A 21,622-nucleotide genomic window follows, 5' to 3' on the forward strand; every position below is an offset into this window, starting at 1 on the left:
TGTTCATGGTTCTGTTGTGAAATAGTGAAACAGCTACACCCTTTTGCACAACCTCTACAATGACCTACAATGACCAACCTAACAAATAACAAAGTTTTAAATTTTAGACTAATATGTCAATATGTGTATTTCACCTCTGTAATATGCTATTTATAATTAAGTAAATATAAGTATTTGTATATATTAAGATAAGATAGCTCTTTATTGTCATTGCACAGTCATACTTACCATATGAAATTGGAAAGCTATTTATTAGAGCTATTTCCTATATTTTGTAAACTTAGTAATAAATTGTAATATTGTAATAGTATTTAGTTCAGTCTTTTACTGTTATTTTCTTGGAGCAACTGTAACCACATAATTTCCTTAGGAAAGTACTGTATTCTGATTTTGATTTTGTTATCCAGTATATGGTGCAGGATGCTGGTTCCGACTTTAAACTGTAGAGGGCAGTAGGCAAAGCGCCAACTTTAATCTGCCGGAAACTAATATGTAGAAGAAGAAAAGAGTGAACACTGATTCCCTGTGCTTTGTTCTTCAGGCTGCAAGTCCGCTGCCAGCCAAAACTTTGTTAAAAATCAGTAGGCCCTACCAATTAGACAGTTATTTTCAAGTCATTACTTAATTAACACACTCACAGCGATGTTATAGAAGACATGGACTGTGAATTACAGCGTGCCAATTTCGCGACACTCCAGCCTTTGAGTCAGTACTCGGGGCATAATGTCGCTTTAGTTTTCTAGAGTGCGCGGGTGAAGTACAAACTGTAAACAGCGCCATTGTTGTGCTAACGGAGGATATTGGCTAGAAGAAAACGTTATATTTGGTCTTTGTATGGCTAAATAGTTATTTTTTACATGATTTTTTAAGGTGTTCACGTGAGGGCTAACAAACTAGAGAGTAAACGAACACGAAATGATTATTACCTGTTAACTCGGGTCTCGCGGTCGGAAACAGTCGGCTAACCATACTGTTGAAAGAACGACAGCCAGCTAACACAAATGGAGATGGAGTACCCAGTCCTAGTAAGTTCTATTCGTGCTTTTGCACAAACTTATTACAAACATTACCCTAGCCCAGGACATTTTCCCGGTGACAAGTTTTTAAACTTCCGAGTCTGGCTGCAGACTACCGTCTTTATTTACACACACCGATCGCCTTTTGTATCCATTTGAACATGACTTGTCATTTAACTCGTCCTCTAAACTTAATATTAGGACTGCATTCTTTAATCTCTGCAGCACCTGTGTGCATGCAAGGTGGAGTGGATGGAGACAAATGTTAGGGGTGATTTGTGACAGAAGGATAGCAACAACAGTGAAAAAATGTTGATGGTAGTAATACCTGCTATGATGCATGGCTTGGAGAAGGTGGCACTAAAAACAAAACAAAACAAAAAAAAAAAACAGGAGGCAGGCCTAGATGCTAAGATTTTCACTGGAGAGACCAAAATGCACAGGATTAGAAATGAGTACATGTGAGGGACAGCTCAGGTTAAGTGTTTTGGAAACTGAGTTAGAGAGGCAAGGCTGGGATGGTTTGGAAATGTGCAGAACCTCAAAAATGGGTTAACTGAAAAGATCAATCCTTTCTCATTTAAACCAGGGTCAAACAAATGTGGGATTGCCAGTTACCAAGCATTTGCTCTGTTTGTTTAAGTTCTCTTTAATATTGTAGGATTTATTTTTACCATCTGGACAGAGACTCTTATGAGATACTTGTTGTTATTGTAATTGGGAAGTCACAGTATATATAAACAAAACTGAAGTGAACTTGACTACATCCATGAATGTTATGATTCTTGTAAAGTTTTAGAGAGTTGATCATTTAGCCTTACATCTGTTGTCTCTTTAGACAATAGACTTTGTATCTATTAGAACAGGGGCTGTGTTTGCTAAGTCAACATAGTTATTCATTTAATCCTGGAGTGGTTTCTAAGCTGGTTTCTCTTCACAGAAGAGACCCAAGAGGAAGCTCTGTTACATTACTGACAATGAAAGGTAAGTTTAAACACGTTTCTAAAATGTAGCTGTTTTATTTTAGTTAAACGTTTGTGTGTGTGTGTGTGTGTGTGTGTGTGTGTGTGTGTGTGTGTGTGTGTTTTAATATCTATGAGCTTCATAAATTCATTTTCTGGATTTATTCATGCTATTGCAGATTTATTTGTATTTGATATCACAGAACCGAAATTACAAAAGTTTGGAATTACCCTTTAATTCTTACCTTTGTTTTTCAGCCCAGCTAAGCACTGGGAAGGTACGTTGACACTGCAAGATATTGATAAGATTTTTGATGACATGGGTGAGTGATATTCATCCGATTGGTGTAATTCTTTGTTATAAATTAGGTATTTCCATTTTATTAACCTCTTCTCGACTGTTGTTTTTTTTTGTTGTTGTTGTTGTTTTTTCCAGATTCAGCCTCACATGCAAATCTACAGCCCCCCTCTCCTCTGCTCCAGACTTCTGATTCAGAAATACACCAGAATAAGAGTGAGGACTCGGTCCCCCCAGAGCGACAGCTGATAAAAAAACCTCCAGGACACCAATTAGTAATGGTACAGTCAGTTGATACTTCTGCTTATATTGCATGCATGTCCTAAGCTCTAGTGTTAAACATCTGTTGCAGTCCAGCTATTAAAACAAACACACTTTCTAATGAATTCTTGTTTACTGGCTCAGCCGTGAGTCCTTTTTTGAACAAGACAATATTTTTGGTAATTTGTGTTCATTATTTTAATTCACAATTTTGAATTTCTTCAGGGAGATGATGGAGATGTCTTGCATCCTGCAAGTACTGAACTGGATATCGGTAAGACACTCAAATTTGTGTTCATAATGAAAATATATGCCTTGAGTGTGTGTTTTTTTTTGTTGTTGTTTGTTTCTTTGTTTGTTTGTGTTTTTTTTTTTTTTTTTTAATTAAGATAAGATAAGGTAAGATGACCTTTATTAGTCCCACAGGTGGGAAATAAATGAATTGTTTAGGACTGGGCTTTTTCTTGTTGCAGATTTGGACATCCCCTTTAAAGGACATCACCCAGTAAAGACTTCCAGTCCAGCAGAACAAAGTTTGGCTGCTGAAGAAGAAAAGCAGGACGATGAAAAAGCACAAGTTGTGTCCCCAATTCTTTTTATGTGTGAATATGAAGGAATAGAAGAGGTGAAGAAAGACTCTCTACCCACCCAGAATCCCCAGTGTAATGGACAAGTCACAGAGGAGTACGGAAATTCATACTTAGTTCCTAGCAGGAAATGTTGCCTCTACAATTTTTCATGTTTTTATTTTTTTATTTTCCACAAATCTTTCACTAATCCTGTTCTCTAGGAACGGCGAGTCTGGATTGGAGTCTCCCCCAAGCAAGATTGATTTAACAAAGATATCTGGCCACAAGAAGGAGATTGAATTACAAGGGTAAGGTTGCTTTTCATTTAAATACCTCGTTGGGTGTTTTTTCAGGAGGAAGAGACTTTGATGCTATAAATGTGACCATATGAGACCATTAATTGTACAAGATATTTTAGTTTTTTGCCATCTGCCATTTGCCCTTTTCTACTTAAAAAAAATTCCCCAATTAAACGAACATACACAGCAATACTGCACAACAGTAATCAAAGATGAACAATATTTATAGGCTACGGGATTATATAGCACATCAAACATACTGTATTGGTGATACGCTTCATTTTGATCAGTGGAGGCAGGAACAACGATTCAAAAAGATAGGGAAGTGTTTCTGGTCGCTCTTGAAAACGTTTTGATTATTTCAGTCACATTTTATGTCTTCTTTGTTTACAGGAGTCAAGAAAGCACACAGCCAGCTGTTCAAACAGTGAGCCGGAAGCCTGAAGTCGCAGCTCCTGTGGCATCCACACGAGCGGGAAAAGATATGACAGCTTTTCTGCAGAAACTGAAACATGCAGCACAGTCAAAACCTTTCAGGTGAGTTGAGATCAGAGGACACCTTTATAACTTGTCTACGTAAACATGTCTGCATGACATACAGTGCTGGGAACGTTGCTTTTAAAATGTATTCCACTACAGATTACATGCCCCAAAATGTATTTTGTAACGTTTTCCATTATGTCTCTCAATGACAGTAACGTATTCTGAATACTTTGGAATACTTAATATATTATCATGCTTTTTGCAACTACATGAATGTACTATTGCTGTGGGATTTGTTACTTTTACTGAAGGTTATTCATCATACTAATACCAACTAGATTTTTAAATCTTAATATAAATAAGTAACAGTAGGTGGACATTAGGTAAGGCTGCACTTTTTGCAGTGATCTCGTATTAAAACTGTTTCACGCGTATAGAAAACAGGTCTGCGGCTCCAAACCATAGTAAAGGGACCTCTGGTTAATACGTCGGGTTCTGTGTCGGGCTCGTAACTGAAAACTAGCTTTACTTTGTTGTCTGGGTCAACTTTGCTAGCGAGAGACAGAGAGAGGCATTGAAAGCCTGCTCCAACGGAACTTATTGTTTCAGAGGAAAACACGAACACGGTGTACAGTCGAGTCTTAATAGCTTACTCACAGCTGGGCTCGTCAGGCACTCTTTTTGGCTGCAGTGGTTATTATTATATTTACATGCTTCCAGCTCCCGTTTCTGCTCGGTGACACAGAGCCTCTTAATGCGTGTTTTGTTTGGGTTTCCACTGGCGTGGAATTACCAAAAATAGAGAGGGCATAGCCTAACATATGAAACAGGAAAAGACTGCCATGTAATCCATTTATTTCAACAAAGTAACTGTATTCTGAATACCACCTTTTTAAACAGTAACTGTAACGGAATACAGTTACTCATATTTTGTATTTTAAATATGTAACATTGTTAAATGTATTCCATTACTCCCCAACACTGATCACATAATACCACGTGGCCTCAGTCACATTCTTTCCTAAAAAAATTAATTATATGTATTTATCTTTTTTTTTAAGTTCTGGGAAGAAACAAGTCAAAGTACCCACTCCTCCCCCTGAACCAGAGGATGATTTTATGATCCTAGAAGATGATACACCTCTGTGGTTTTCCATCCCAAGTAAAAGTGCTGCCAGTAAGAAACAAAGTCACAGCAGAATTCCCAGCACAGACAAAGACAGCTCAGATAAGAGGACAAAGGATAGATCACTGGAGATGCCAGAGCCACAGCAGGAAAAAGAAAAGTCAAAAAGTAAATTGGAAGATCAGCCTGTTGATCAGAAAATTAAGAAGAAAACGAAGAAAGAGAAGAACAGTGAGGAGACTGGGCCTAGAAATGAGGAAAATAAGCTTCCTGCTCCTCAAGATGCTCCTGCGGGTGACTTATTGGTTCAAGAAGAGCCAGTAAAAAAGAAGAAGCAGCTCAAGAAAACTTTGTCAAAGGAGAGTGATGAAGCAGAAGATCAGCCTGAAGACACAACGAGTCGCAAAACAGAAAAAGCGAAACCCTCTAAGAAAACAGAAAGGAAAGCAAGTAAGTCTGCTGAAACAAAGCAACAAAAGTCTTCAAAAGATGGTAAAGAAAATACCAAGACACAGAAGGCTGACTCGTTAAAGGCGAGCAGGAAAGAGCTGCAGGGAGAACCTACTGTTAAGGATGTTGATGAGCAGACCAGTGACAAGCACAGAGATACTGAAGACATAGTTTCTACTGTTGGTGAGTCCTTTGTACTTCCTAAAAACTCTTCTATAATTGGTTGTTGAATATTTGTGCTAGCTATTGTCATCTTATGTGATCTTAACCTTTGAAGTTTGATTAAAGTTTTGATCTTTATCATCAAAACATGTTAATTTTTGGAATTGCAACAATTTTTTCCTTCATTCACTTAAAATTACTTTGCTTACTTTATATATGTTTTTCCTTTGATCCCTTTAGACAAAGAAGCTATGAATTGTGAAACAGACGGACAGGTGAAACAAAACAACCAGTCAGTTGTTTCTAAAGGGACTTCATCTGAAGACTGTCAGGTTCTCGGGAAAAGGAAAAGGAAATCGACAGGAGAGTGGTGGTTGAGTTGCCCTCAGAGCACAGAGGAAGCGGACAACAGCCAGCAGGCCACGCAAAAGAAGTCCAAACAGAAACCTAAAGACTCCAGCGAAGCAGTTCCTTCACCTGCAAAAGCAAAGAAAGACAAAGCCTCAAAGAAAAGAAATCAGAAACGGCTTAAAGTGTTGCCCAGTCAGGAGACGAGTGAGTTTAAAAAAAGGAAAACAAAACAGAGCGAAAAAGGAAATAAACAAGGAGAAAAGTTAGACAAGATGAAAGCAATTGATAAAGATTTAGTAACGGCTGAGCCGGAGCTTGCCGACGAGCCGGAGCAGCAGGAGGTCCCGGATCAAGAATTGGACCAGGAGTCTAGCCCTTTGGTCTTTACTCAGAGGGACCACAGCCTTAACTCAGGTAAGGTCAAGGTAAAAGTGCCAGTACTACAGAGGAGTTTCTGTGACTGATGTTTTATATATTGTGCTATTGGACTCTTAGTACTGATGCATGTGTAGATAAAGAGAATTTGGCCTTTTGTGTTGGATCGACTTTTAACAGATGTCTTGACAGGTAGTTTAGCCTTCCAAAGTAAAATAGGTAAATCTTGTTGGCTATGAGTTAATACTGTGATAGTGTTAACAAGTCATTAAAATTTGGCTTAGATCCACCAAGCTCTTCAAGGTCAACTCAATGATTTATTTGTCTAGAATTGGCAAAATAAGGAGACACGATAAACTTGGGATCAGAAACTTTTCTTTTTATTGCTTAAAACTTAACACAAATGTAACTTACTAAACAGTGAAATGAATGCTACACATAAAGAAAAAAAAATTGTGTCCGGTATATTAAAATGAGGTTCACCAGGGCAAATGAAAAAAGGCTGTACTTTGCACTTGCTTTTATTGTACTCATAAAGCACAAACAAAATAAAAGTGCGATATATAAAACTGTTAACTTAAAAGTAAAACTAAAGTATTCTCTTAAATGTTTGCGCTCTCAGAGTGCTCCTTGTTTGCCTCCTAGTTGGTGTGAAATATTAAGTAGCAAAGAATGGAAAGGAAATGTGCTTTTTGTTACAGGAAATAAGATATTTCAGAAAGTATATCAGCACGATTCTACTGGAAAACTGTCAGCCACACCAAAAGCGCCCGTGTCGCAAAGTCGACCTAAGGAGCGGCTCACGGAAGCAGATTCAGCCAAACGGAGAAGGAGAGCCCCGGGCGATTGGTGGCTTGTCAACAACGTAGCTGAAGATTTGGAGAACGTGTCCTCAAAGCCTCAGCAGCTTCATCCCAAGAGGCCCGAACCTAAAAAAGAAAGGAAGAAACAGTCTAAACAGAGCAAATCTCCCAGACTCGGTGTTCCCAAAAATGGCAACACGGCAGTCTCATTAAAACCTCTAGGAGGAGCTCCAGTGCCTCCTTTGACAGCAAAGTCACCGATCACTCCTAAGACTGTCAAACGCTCTCTGGCAACATTTAGAGACATTTTTGCTTCAGTCATAGAGTCTTCGACTGTGGACAGACGTCAGACTAACAGATGTAATGTCAGATCACGTCCGTCTGAGGAAATCTGTGTAGCAGGCAGTAACACTCATGCAGCTGACAACAGCCCAGACAACCAGGAGACCACACGAGACAGCAGGTATCAGCTACATGACATGCAAGGAAAAGCCTGAATTACTCTTAACCTCTGTCTTTATTATATTTTCAGTATATTTCTGACTGTCGTTCATCTTTTATCGGCAGGTCACAAGTCCACAGGAGTGGACCGTCCTCCATGATTGAGCTGGAAGACTATGAAGACGCTGACAGCATAAGTGGGTTTTAAATTACCGTATTTCCCGGACTACAAAGCGCACCTGAATATTAGCCGCACAAGCTAAAATCAGGGGAAAACCCTGTTTTGTACATACATTAGCCGCACCTGACTAAAAGCCGCAGGTGTTTCAATGTTGACTTATCATATGTAAGAGAATATGCACAAAGCGAATTGTCAGGAAAGAGATGGCTGTTTGGAGACACACCCCTTTTATTAATATTTTGAAAAACAAGGTATGGGTACATATTTGCACATGTAGTACATAACAGTAACCTACAGCACACCAGAAAAATAGATTCGGACTACCTTTTAGGCTCAGGTGCAGTGACACAGCTTTAACAAGAAGAAAAGTCAGTCATTCACCATCTTTCTCTTCTTCCTGCCCACTAAAACCACCAAAGTCCTCTTCTCCAATGTCGGATACAAACAGGCTCAGGATGGCTTCGTCATCCACTCTCCGCTTCTCTCCTTCGTTATCACTTTCAAAACCAAAGAAATCCTCGTTGTCAGTGTCAGAGTCGAACACCCTCAGAAGGGCCGTGGCGGTGTCCTCCTCTCCATCATGCAGCAGTCCAGCCCTTCAAAATCCGTTGGTGATCGTGGATGTTTTCGCACTTTTCCACGCTGTCAGAATCCACCGGTGGAGTTGGGCATAACTTGCTTTTCGCAAGTTTATCGCCGCTCGTCATCCACGCCTCCCGCTGAATGCGTAGCGCTACTTTGAAGTTTGTTTTTCGCGCTACTTCGTACGGCACTACGTTGCCTGGCGGACGGACATGTGACTAACATACCACTCTTGAACCCCGATCCTTCCGCCAGGCAACGTAGTGCCGTACAACAGCGGAACAAACAAAACAAATCGTCTTACGATATCACAAAAATCATGGAAAATCCATAGAAAAGCCGCACCTGACTAAAAGCCGCAGGGTTCAAAGCTTGTGCAAAAAGTAGCGGCTTATAGCCCGACAATTACGGTACATTAAAACATTTTCCAACAGTTTCATCTTTCAAAGAACATTTTACACAATTCTCTGAAAAGAAAGCTTCACTATAACATTTAATAAAGTGTAAAGAAAAGTATAAAGTGTCAAACACTGGCTGCTTCACTCGTAGTAAAAACGAGACGGGATGAGCTGAAGTCATTAAAATGCTTTTACTTTACATGAGAAAGAAATCTAATCAACAAGGATTTAATGTTATTGGCTTGTTTTGAAATCAAAACCCCTTTAAGTATTTTGCTAATTTAAAAAAAGGCAGTTTATTGTTTTTTATAAGTCTCAAGGCCCTGAAATTCTTTCCATTTTGGGTCAGACTTCAAGCTGGTGACATGCCCAGAACCATTAAGCTCTGTGATCATCTGATATTTCATTCATAATCTCTCCTAGCCTCTCAGTGTTTCTGATACTGCAGGCATCTGCAGACAGTCAGATAAACCACTATAAAGTGCAGTGTTTGTGGACGGTCCTTTTCTACAAATATTATAGTATCAGTAATTGAAGCGGGAACTTGGGGCACTGGCACGTTTTAAAACCTGGATGAATAAGTAAATAACTGAGAGCAGAATTGTTTTTCACAATGATTTTCAATGTCAGACCAACTAGGAAAAAAACTGTCAGTCCCACAAACTACCAAACAGATAAAGAGACTCAGAAATGGTTTTGAAAGGATTCAGAATCATTAGAGGAGGAATTTAAAAGTGCTGAAGCTTTTCCTTTGTTGTTAAATAGTAGTATAGCCGGCTGAAGCCTAATCTAGTGTTTGTTGTGGATGAATCAGTGTGTGTCACTGTGAGTTCAGTCTTGAATTAATGAAATGAATTCGTCACATTTGACATTTTCGTCTGTCAGGCTGGCAATACGAGCATTCATACTGCAATATTTACAGCCCTAAAATGGTCGTCCTTGTTAACCTCAGTTGGCTTGAATATAAATGATAAATATCTGAAAGTGTGATTACTGTTTGGGTGCGTGCCCGAATGGTTTAAAAAAAACCTTATTTTTTCATTATAAATATCTGCGTTTTATTTTTATTATGTTCCAGTTTTGCCGTCATCCAGGAGCACAGTTCTGCTCTCTGCTTCAGATCTTTGTGCCCCTCCCCTCAAGCCGCTGATCTTACAGCGGAAGGATATGGCCAACCTGGCTGAGTGGTTTAGGAGCCTCTGGTTGGCTACACCAGAAGGTAAGAAAATTCTAAGAAAGAAAAGAGAAAAAATAAGAAAAAATAATTTCCAAATGTTGTTTTTGCACTGACTTCACAGATACAGGTGTTTAAATGTCTGTTGTCTTTTACACTGTTAAATAAAATAAACTGTTTGGTCATAAATGTGGTTTGTGCTGTTTGTAAAGCAGATTGGCTACAGTGTCTGCAGTCCATTCAGGTTGCACAGGTAGTCCAACTCCTCCAGGACAGCGTATCACAAGACGGTTTGCTAGGTTTCCCAGCACAGTCTCAAGACTGTGGAGAAGATGCCGTGACAGGGGTCATTAACCGAGGACTCCTGAACAAGCACGTAGAAGGGGATCAACAGAGCAGGAGCAGCATCTGCTCCTTTGTTTTAGGAAGAACATGAGGAGCGCTGCCAGAGGTCTACAAAATGGCCTTGAGTGGGCGATTCATGTGCATGTTTCTGACCAAGCTGTCAGCAGCAGACTGCATGAGCATGCCATGAGGGCCTAACTTCCTTTCGTGGGACTCCTGCTCACAGCTCAACACTGCGCAGCTCAATTGGCATTCGCCAGAGGACGCCAGAACAGGCAGAACCGCCACTGGCCTCTCTTTTCACAGATGAGCACATGAGCACAGGGCCACACTGAGTACATGTGACAGATGTGAAAGAGTCTCAAGACAACCGTTTGTAGCAAATGTTATGCTGCCTTCAAAATCACCCTGCATGACTGGTTTGACCGTGGGTCAGCGATGGTATATGGGGAGATATATCACTGGCAAATGCCAGTTGAGCTGCACGGTGCAGTGCTATGAGCAAAGGTCCCACTAAAGGACCCTCAGCTATGCTCATGGAGTCTTTTTCTGACAGTTTGGTCATTTTGTGGGGACATTTGCAGCCATCCGTCTCCCTGCACAAAGGAGTCAATATCCGTTCTGCTGCAGGGCTGATGACCTTCTATGGCCCTATTCGGCTCTTCTCCTGTAACGGCCCATCTGTTATCTCGTCCACGCTCTTTAGACTCTGCTGGGAGACACGACAAGCCTTCTTGTAACGACACATATGAATGTGCCATCCTGGAGGAGCTGAACTACAGTACTTGTGCAAACAGAATGGGCTAGAGCAGGGGTGGGCAATCTCAGTCCACGAGGGCCGGTGTCCCTGCAGGTTTTAGATCTCACCTTGGGTCAACACACCTGAATCACATGATTAGTTCGTTACCAGGCCTCTGGAGAACTTCAGGACATGTTGAGGAGCTAATTTAGCCATTTAAATCAGCTGTATTGGTTCGAGAACACATCTAAAACCTGCAGGGACACCAGCCCTCGTGGACTGAGATTGCCCACCCCTGGGCTAGAGGCATCATCTCATGTTACCAGCAGGAACAAAAACACAAGCAAAAAGCCAAACTGAGAACAATCAGTCAGCAGGGATAAGGAGAAAGCAGTGGTCCATGGCAAACACCTGTTAAAACCATGTTGTGGCCGCTCCAGTGCACCTGTTGTTACTTTCACTTGCACCAAAACAGCTGAAAAGGATTCACAGTAGTTTATCCTTCCTAACTGGACAGATCGATCATCACGTCTTTTATTAATTTTCTCTTTATTGTCAGTTAGGATCAAAATAAAATACTTAAAATGCCTGCATCAAAAAACTCAAAGCATTTATGTGTCTAATTTGGTTTGCTTTCTTTTTAATGTAGACAAGACATTTTCAATAAATAAAGTTATGTCATCTAATGATCCTTATGTCTTCTTTGTATTACTGTAGGCGATCCTGGTGTCACTCCAGACCAGTTTGACTGGTACTTCTATCAAGACAGAGCTATGGGCCTCCAAGAGGACGTGAGCACCAACTCCTTCTGTAGTGGAAAGCTGCTGCTGGGATCCCTCATGAAGAAGCCTCTCTGGGTGGACCACAGTGCTACAACAGTGAGTACTACTTTATTCTGTTTCTTGCATATAATTATGCAGTAACTAGGCCTCTTATACAACAGTCCTAAAGTATTTCCATTATTTATTTCTGTCTTTTTAAAGGTTTTTAACTTACTAACCAGCTCAGTGTGTGTGACCATCGATGGCTGTGAGTCATGCTTCAGTCCTGGAAAATCTTTTGTGGTGGAGTCTGGTAAGAATATTTACATTTACTGTAAGATCTCATCATAAAAACGTTTGCAAATACATAATAGATCTTTAACATGGTTTAGTGATAAAGGCACATATTTTTGATGCTTTTTTTGTTTCTTACAGTTACTGTTCTCTTCTTACAGGACATGCATACGCCATCAAGAATCTGACTGTGCAGCCTGCGGTTCTGTACTTCACCAGAATGTTAGTTGAAACTGTAAACTGATGCATTGTGAAAATGTAAATAGAAAATTGGCTGTAATTTTTTTTTCCTAAGACTTACTTCAGTTTATGATTCTAGGAAATAAAACTGAAAGAAAATGTTGGTAAAAATGTAAAATATTTGAATAAAGTTTGCTTTTAAATACTGTATTTGCCATTTCCAAAGCCTGCGTTAAACTGCGTCTTTATCAGAGCGTGACTATCGAGAAATTCGGATATAATTTTAGTTCAAGATGTTTGGAGGTGGTTTTGTTTCCCCCTCTGAAGAAAAAGGTGTGTTTGTTAGCTGTCTGGCATTCACAGTTCTCAAGATATGTTGTTCAAATTTTGTGTTACGGTAGATGCCAATAACAGTTTGACCTGATTTCATTTTTGTGAAAATTGGGTCAAGGTCACAATAAATGTGAAAATCAGTAAAACTTTATATGATTCTCTTCAAACTTCTAAACAATATACCAGGCCTTGGAGGACGAGAGTACAAAGGCTGGCTAAGCATTTAACCTTGACCTTCATTTCTGGAGCCATATCTGGCTGTAATCTAAGTAGAAGAGGCAATTTATTTTTAATAATGTTGAAATTATGTTTTAGTTTCAGTCTCCAGCACTTGGATATATGCAGTGAAAGGTGGAGGTAGACATGTAAGCATCATTAAAACCTTTCTTGTCACATTCTCAGATTTTCACTGAAACACAGCATTCAGTGAAATCCTGACTTGTGAATGCACTCAGAGTTACGGGTCCACAGGTGTGCACAGACGGTTTGTCATTAGAGAAACTGCCCTTCAGAAGTCATGTCATGTTAGAGGCATTGCCAGAAATGTTTGCCTCTTCCTCTGTTCTGAGTTTCTTTTCACGTCAAGTTTGAAAGAATTGTGATCTTTCAAAAAGATAAAGAGATGAGAAATACCACACGTAAACACATTATACGTGCTACCAGTGATCTTTCACATCCTTAAAGACTACCTTTGAATATTACTATATTTAAAAGATACAGTATTGTATCTTTTTGCAGAAAAAATTAAAATTACTTAGCACTGTGTGTGACTCATCTGACATGCGACACGAGCTTGGACTCCACTGGAAGCGTTTCTCTTCTCCCCACACTACTCCCCTCACCTGAACGCACCTTTCTGTCTTTCCTTTGGCAAGAATCCACAGAATAATGGATTATAGAAGTTTTGGTACACTCAAGGCTTTTGCTGTGAAATGCAATATAAAGGATGTGTAAGAAATAAAAAAGATTTAAACCAGCTGAAATTTCTGACCAAGTAACGATCACGTAACGCACGGAAGAAATAAAAAGCACATCACTGACAGCAGTGCAGTAAAGTCATACCAAAAGTAACTGATGATAAACGGGCGTTTGTCATATGTTTGTTTTAAAGCAAAGCTCACACATCTGCTGGCAGGCACTAAGTCACACCCACAGCTCTGCTCTGTCATTAAATATTTACCGAACTACCTCAGGAGCCAAAATCATGTTTCCGTAAGTGAATATGGTATTTTCTCCCCCACTATACTGTTGAATAGTTTATGAGACAATGATACCAACATGTTTCTTAAACAAGAACTTTGGGGTTAAGCCTTGAAGCTTCTCCTTCATAATGTATCACACACACAAGTGGCTTTGGAAATCTTTCGCTGTGCAGCGAAGCGACTTCCATTAAGACGTCTGTTTCTGCAGGCTACAAAACGTCCATCACTGGTGCAGGCATGCTGATAGTCGCTAATTAACTGATCACCACCCATGACTTGAATGTAAAATAAAGGAGAAATGAATCTTCTCCACGGTGAGGATCCAACCACCTGCCGGTTTGATAATTCATCACTTCTGAACGTCTGGTTTTTGCATAGTGCACCCACGGACTGACTCTCCTCGGGGCAGGAACTCTCACTCAGGATGTGTGTGGACCTCCAGAGTATTCACGGGAATAGCCTCCCAAGGTCTTTAATTATAAACTACTGTAATATGCCGCCCGTAACGCAACATCTGTGCAAGGAAGTGAGCGAAATACATCGAGCCTGATCTGGTGTTGTGAAGGAAAAGCAGGGCGCAGAGAATAACGTCAAAGTGAATTTTTGCTCACTAACCGTCTCCTCGTGTTTCTCACGTTTTAAAAAAGAGAATGCAGGTGAGGTTGGTGGAAATGCAAAGGATGCAAGGATCAGAGATAGTAAAGGTGGATGCCTTTAAATGGCTGGGTTCAACCATCCAAAGCAACGGACAGTTCATGAGAGAGGTGAAGAGGAGAGTGCGGGCAGGGTGGAGTGGGTGGAGACGACTGTCAGGGGCGATTTGTGACAGAAGGATAGCGGCAAGAGTGAAAAGGGAGGTTTACAAGATGATGGCAAGACCAGCTATGATGGATGGTTTGGAGACACTGGCACTGACAAAAAGACACGAGGCTGAATTGGAATCGAAGATGTTAAGATTTTTGATGCAAGTGACCAAAATTGTAGAATTAGAAATGAGAGAGGCAAGGCTGAGGTGGTTTGGATATGTGCAGAGGAGGGATAGTGGATATATTGGACAAAGGATGTTGAAGCTAAAGCTGCCCAGCAGCAGGAAAAGACCACAGCGGAGGTTTATGGATGCTGCAGGGAGAGCTGTTGTTACAGTTGACAGGGATAGGGTGAGATGGAGGCAGATCACCCGAAAGAGAAGCGGAAGACAATGTGAGAGGATGCAGTGTTTGATTTGAACTTTTAATCCTAATTTGAGCCTAAACGCTCAAATCACATGGATCCCTTAGGAACTTGTGGCTTGAGCTCTAACATAGACACTCAGAAATGATTAGGCCTCGGTCTTGCCGATTTTTCAAACGCACAGATTCATGTGCTAAATTTCCTTTAGAAGTCTAACGATATTTCAGTCACCAAAATTAAGAACAAAGCTGCAAGCCAGTTTGAAAAACCCTCGGCTAATGAGTGACAGAGTGAAAGAAGTGTGCTGTCTTAGTTTGCGCTAAAGTGCAAATGTGGACTCCCATTCTCAGATAAGTTGGTTTAAGTGGTAAGACAGACACTGAATAATGTATCCAGAGTCTGCCTAACACAGAGCTTAACCTCAGCCTCTGCCAACGAAATGCACTCTCTTACTCACAGTTCTACTCCTTAATGCATCTGACATAAGTGTATCTAAAACCGCATAATGACTCATTTAACCGCCACAGATACGGCGCTTAGTTCGCCGGTCTAATACCTCGTGGGGATCAGCATGTATTTTATTAAAGTTTCACCTAAGATGTCAACATGAGAAAATGAAAAGAAGTATTTTATGTTTTGCACCCAGGGCTTGCAATGTAATCAGATGCAAATAAATATATATTTAAAAGCTGATTTCAATCAAACTCCATGTGATTCAGCTCAAAGTGCAAAGCAGAGGTGTGTGGCTTCAGGCGTGCTCGGGAGAGATGAATGACCTTTTGTGTTTATCTCTTTCTGCCGAGAAACGTTTGATGCAGGAAGTTGTTGCTCAGATGTTTGATTTCTTTCGCAAAAACAGGTCCTTTGTGAGTAAAGTGCTTATCAGCAGACAACTTCTGGAGAGCCAGTGTTTACATTTCTGAGATAGTTTAAGCAGAGTTTAAGCTACGATGAGTCGGGATAGCAATCACAGCTTTCTAATCTTGAATTAAAGCAACTGGGATAAACCATGGACAGCATTTATAATGAGAAACCTGGCTGCCAGTGAGTATATTTAACAGTCTGAGCCTACAGACATCACACAGGGCTTGCATTCACTGAGCCTGCCATGAATTCATTTGTCCAAACAAAGCCTATTCAAGTTTTCAGTCATTAATCTTAGTCTCAGTTCTTGGACCCGACTTCAGGCACTGATCATTTTCCTTGCCTTTGTTCGAACTGGCTCCAAGTAACTGTTTGGGGCACTTGCTAATGGGCGCGTGAGTGTATGATAAACCAATTTGCAACAAAGCTGTTGTGTTGTTTCATGAATCACCCTTTATTAATCAGTGAGCGCTTTCATGTTCAGGCAAATAACAGGAAATCGTTTTTTTAATGCTCATTTGAAATTTTAACACAAAGACTCGTTGAGAGGGAAAATAAAGCCTTTTAATTAATCCTTAAACACATGTTTGTGTTCCTGATGTGTACCCTGAGTCGAACAGCTGAAAGAGCCAGTCTCCTACCCCTGTCTCCCATGTCACTGAACTCCAGTGTGTTGTTTTACATCCTGTTTACACCCCTGCTAACAGAGGATACTGACACTTTTGGCACAAACAGAATTTGAATATCTCTCATTGAAAAATTATCCACAGGAGTTGCACTGAGGAGTACGCCCCTGCAAACAGACGCAGTGTTTTAGTTATTAGAGAAGTAAATCATATGCACATCCATTATGCAGTGCGGGTGTACACAGAAGACATGCAGAGATGTCCAAACAGTTTAGTTTTATCACAGGATCGATATCCTGAAAAAAAACCACTTCATTTTGACTTATTGATGTTCTCGGATTAAGAAATAGGGATTAGCAGACTTTCGTAAAACTCTAAACACTCACTGGCCACTTTTTACAGCTGTTCAGCTGTTTGTTCAGAAAATTATCCAATGAATCACCTGCTGAAGTTCAAACCGAGCATCAGAATGGGGAAGAAAGTTGATTTAAGTCGCTTTGAAATTGGCGTGGTTGTTGGTTCCAGGCGGGCTGGTTTGAGTATTTCAGAAACTGCTGATCTTCCCACACAACAATCTCTAGTGTTTACAAAGAACAGCCTGAAAACACGAAAATGTCCAGTGAGCACCAGGTCTCTGGATAAAAATGATCCTACAGGTCAGAGGAGAATAGTCAGACTGCTTTGAGCTGATAGCAAAGCAACATTAGCTCAAATGACCACTCATTACAACCAGTATATGCAGAAGAGCATCCCTGAATGCACCACAAATTGAATCCTGAAACAGATGAACTACAGCGGCAGAAGACCACACCAGGTGCCACTCCTGTCAGCTAAGTCAGGAAACTGAAGCTAGAGTTCACAGCCTCACCAACACTGGACAACGGAAGACTAGAAAATGTTGCCTCATTTGATCTGCCTCAATTTCTGCTGCAACATTCGCATGGTAGGGTCATTCGGCATAAACAACAAGCAAGGATTCATCCAGGCTGCTGGCGTTGCAGTGGTGTGATAGTTTCTTGTCACACTTCGGGTTCCTCTGTACCAACTGAGCATCATTTAATCACCATAGCTTACCTGAGTATTGTTGCTGACCACAGTGTTTCCATCTTCTGATGGCTTCTTCCAGCAGGATAACGCACCACGTCACAAAGCTCATGTAATCTCAGACTGTTTTATTTATCATGACTGTTTCCAACCTGGTACTAATAAAGTTGACCTAGCAAAGTGGCCGGTGAGTGTAAATTTTGATTAAAATTGTAATTTTAAAACGTTTGTCTTGCCCCTGCTACAGTCCTGTATGAGAGGGACAAATATAGTCGCTCAGGTTGGCGGACTTGGCTTTATAGACTGCGCACACTTTACTGGGCAAACAGACTGGAGTAAAAACTAACAGTGAAATAATTATCTTCAGCTGTGTAGGAGTCACTCTCAGCAGCAGCAGGAAGACATATTATTTGATTTCAATAACAACAACAACAAAGAAAAAGAAAAAGGGAGACTGGATTGAGTTTATTAATCCAAGCCTGTGTTAGGAAAAGAATACATTCTGAACACACACAAAAACCTTTTCAGTAAAACTCAAAGAGGTGGTTTGAACAGTCAGCCTTGTTCGTTTAGTCTAACTATGTTGTAAATAGTTTGCAGTGGAGCATTCATCAAAATGAACATTGATTAAGTAGATTTAATAAATCTGGTGATGCACTGCACCAGTGTTTTATTCGAGCTAATATAATATATAATAAAGCACTGATAAAGAATATTTTACGTGCCATGTGTTGTCAAAAGTCAGTAATCAAAAATTAGACGTAAATAAGAAAAGGTTTCCTCTGACGTCACTTCTTGTGACATTAACCTTTTCTACAAATATCATTATGATGCAATAATATGGAAGCAGTCTGAAAAATGTAAACATTTCACCCTGATGACCTGATTCACCTGCGGTTACAGAAAGAGGGGGCTCTCAGACCATGATGGACCAGCGTTTCTCTTTATAAAGAAGTACAGTAGAGAGATGTGTTCAGGGTTACTGTCTTGATGAGGGAGCCGAAGCAGCCTTTGAATCTAAAATTCCCAATTATCTTTTGTCAGCAGGTTTGGCTGCTTCAGCCAAGTATGTTCGCTTGTCAGCGTAATACATATATTGAGAGCTTCTTGTTTTTTCTTTTTTTTAAAGAAGAAATCAAGGGGCACAGTCATTATCTTCCCTGTGTTAAATGATAAAAGGTCATTTTAGTGGAAAATGGTTTTCCATCTGTGTGCTGTAATGACACACATACGCTTCAAGAATCCTCCCTGAACAGCTCGTTCAGGCCTCTCTAACCTTGGATTCAATCTGTTCCCGCTGAACTCTTCTACAGCTGTAGATGGATGCTGAGAGAAGCACCTTCAGCCAGGTACACTAGCTGTAACTGGCCAGATATAATTTAAAAGAGAACAAGACGAAAAGCAGACCTGCAAATTCCAGTGTTAGTGTTTAAAAAATGGCCACGTGTGTTTTGAGTATCAGATATATTCGGTTACTAAGCCCATTTAATTACATTTGTGAAAAACAAATAAATATACAGTCCAGTGAAAATTATTCAGCAGCTTGCAAGTTGAGGTAATCATCTTTTGTTTGCTTTCTCGGTGTCGCACATGGTTGTGGAGGATTTGTTTGGCCCACTCTTCTTTTAGGCGTTGCTTCAGTTCATTGAGGTTTGCGAGAATTGATTTATGCACAGCTCTTTAAGCCCCGTCACAGTATTTCAGTCAGGTTGAGGTCTGGACTGACTGGGCCATTGCAGCATGTCGATTCTTTCATTTTTGAGTCACTCCGTTGTAGATTTGCTGCTGTGCTTGGGATCATTGTCTTTAGGTGTCAGAGAGATGGACTCTAAAACAGAGTTCATGCTCGGCTCAATGACTGGAAGGCCGTCATGTCAAAACAAACCCCTCCACCACAATACTTGACCTTTGGTATGACGTGTTTGTGGTGATAAGCTGTGTTTGGTTTTCACCAAATATGGTGTTGAGCATCTCATCTGTCCAAAGGACATTGTTTCAGAAGTATCATGGTTTGTTCCTGGCAACAATCCTCCGTTCTTTTCTAATTGCACTCTAATGAACACACTAATGAGGCCTGTCGAGTCTCAGATGTAGTTCTTATGTCCTTTCCCTGCACAATCTAACCTTCGGCTAAACAGTTTACCCAAGTATCCTTGATCCCATTTCTTCGCTGTGAGAAACTTTTGGGATGGTTTGGAGGATGCTTTGGGTCATTAATTATCATTATCTGATCGGTTTTCTAGCATTTGGCTGAATTAGCTAAAAATTCAGCCAAATGAATTTTCTGCACCAGTCCGTCGTGGTGAAGAGGGAGCTGAGTGTAAAAGCGAAGCTCTCAATTTACCGGTCGATCTACGCCCCTACCCTCACCTATGGCCACGAGCTGTGGGTAGTGGCCGAAAGAACGAGATCGCGGATACAAGCGGCAGAAATGAGCTTCCTCCGAAGGGTGGCTGGCCTCTCCCTTAGAGATAGGGTGAGAAGTTCGGCCATCTGGGAGGGGCTCAGAGTAGAGCCGCTGCTCCTCCACATCGAAAGGAGCCAGCTGAGGTGGTTCGGGCATCTGACAAGGATGCCTCCTGGGTGAGGTGTTCCGGGCATGTCCCACCGGGAGGAGGCCCCGGGGCAGACCCAGGACACGCTGGAGAGATTATATCTCTCGGCTGACCTGGGAACTCCTTGGTGTTCCCCCGGATAAGCTGGAGGAGGTGGCTGGGTAGAGGGAGACTCAAAGATTGAAACAATTAAAAGAAACCTGTTTAATTAAGACTTAAATAATAAATCACATTTTATGGAAAATTGATTTAAAACAGATAAACACTGGAATAAAATTTGTGTGTCAAAATAAACTGCTTAATCAGTATGAATCACAACCCATCTGAGACATGACAAGTGGTGTCAGCGAAGGCTGTAGGAGTATACCTGACAAGATAAGGTGATAAACCACTACAGCAGGACTGAAGGCGCTCTCAGCAGCTGCATCCTCAGCGAAATCTTGCGTAATATTTGAAAGTGTTTCCATTCTGTTGCCAATCTTTATTAAATTTCAATCAGTCCAATGTCGTCCCATCATCTTCATCAAATGTAATCCACACGGGCCTTTTACTTTCCCTGCGTCGTCTCAGATGGTTGAAAATCAGTTGCTGATTCCCATCAGAAGTGGCAGTTTACATTTTCCATTTTTCCACTTTACAACCTTGCAGTCAGATTCATAGCAGCTGAAATCCACAAACAAGCTTTTTCCGTCTGCACCTTTCGAGGCGTATCAAATGAAAGATTCTCTCAAAAAAGTGTCCCGGCTTTAGAAAAGCAGAGCGAGAGCTTTAGTCACAGATACAGGCACGAACGACTCACGGATTAATCAGTGTTTTTCTGCTACAGCTCTTCTCAACTGAAAGCTGCTGAGAAATGGATTTCAGGGAAAGTCTCTTTTATTTTTATATGATTACTTCTGCATTATTTTTAAAATATAGTTTATTGTTTTAACTGTTACGGTAATTGTTTTGCAATTACTATAACTAAATTGTTTCTAATGTTTTTTTATTCAGGTGTGACATGCATCCAGGATTCACACAAGTCTTAGCACATCAGCTGCCTTATTTCAATTACAATAAACTTAAACCCTTTGAATGTTTAATAGTTATTTACAGCGTATCAGAGCTGTGAATTTTTGTGACGCTGCGGTTTGTGGTGTTGTGATTAAGCTGTGTGGTATTTGTATTACGGACTGTATTACGGAGACTTTTTACAATACAGGTCACACCACATACATTAGCCACAAACGCCCCAAACACCCACCCAACCTTTCAGTTCTGAATTTAGCTTAGAATATGTACTTAAAATGTTCAGAGCATTAAAAAAAACACAGCGAGGCGAGAGATAACAGCTCATTTGTGTTTAGTTACAAAACAGAACAAAAAGACCATAAAAAAGGAGGATTTGGCGCATGATAGATTCAACATTTATTTGATAATGAATGCTGTGGAAACCCTTTTAAACTCTCCAGACTCACAATACAGCTTTCACATACTATACCCACCTGTCAATTTGTTGCTCAAACATGATGTCGGCTCATTAATCGCTTTTCCATTGCATTGAAAATCAGAAAGCTCTGATAAAGGGTATTTTAATAA

At 40.5% G+C, this 21,622-nt stretch overlaps 1 protein-coding gene across 2 annotated transcripts; it reads left to right on the forward strand.

Annotated features, from left to right (window-relative positions):
* Positions 1-514: 514 nt before the first annotated feature.
* LOC113029721 (histone acetyltransferase KAT6A) lies at positions 515-12,585 on the forward strand. 2 transcript variants are annotated; one of them, XM_026180712.1, is made up of 16 exons: positions 515-1,025; positions 1,957-2,000; positions 2,237-2,301; positions 2,415-2,557; positions 2,763-2,811; positions 3,011-3,221; positions 3,328-3,414; positions 3,799-3,942; positions 4,950-5,647; positions 5,867-6,391; positions 7,054-7,618; positions 7,723-7,793; positions 9,836-9,976; positions 11,733-11,893; positions 11,999-12,089; positions 12,232-12,585. In XM_026180712.1, exons 1-16 carry the CDS (start codon positions 1,002-1,004, stop codon positions 12,312-12,314), a joined length of 3,102 nt encoding a protein of 1,033 aa, XP_026036497.1. In that variant the 5' UTR covers positions 515-1,001; the 3' UTR covers positions 12,315-12,585. The 2 variants fall into 2 exon arrangements, with proteins under 2 accessions (XP_026036497.1, XP_026036498.1); XM_026180713.1 differs by having other exon boundaries at positions 2,237-2,256.
* Positions 12,586-21,622: the final 9,037 nt, after the last annotated feature.

The sequence above is a fragment of the Astatotilapia calliptera genome, chromosome 9 (assembly GCF_900246225.1).
Source record: "Astatotilapia calliptera chromosome 9, fAstCal1.2, whole genome shotgun sequence".
In the NCBI taxonomy this organism is placed as follows: Eukaryota; Metazoa; Chordata; class Actinopteri; order Cichliformes; family Cichlidae; genus Astatotilapia; species Astatotilapia calliptera.

Excerpts from the sequence above, each read along its gene's own strand:
- LOC113029721 (XM_026180712.1), top strand. The coding sequence starts at position 1,002 with ATGGAGATGGAGTACCCAGTCCTA. Across the intron at positions 5,648-5,866 it reads AGACATAGTTTCTACTGTTG|ACAAAGAAGCTATGAATTGT; the intron begins GTGAGTCCTTTG and ends TGATCCCTTTAG. Across the intron at positions 7,794-9,835 it reads TGAAGACGCTGACAGCATAA|TTTTGCCGTCATCCAGGAGC; the intron begins GTGGGTTTTAAA and ends ATTATGTTCCAG.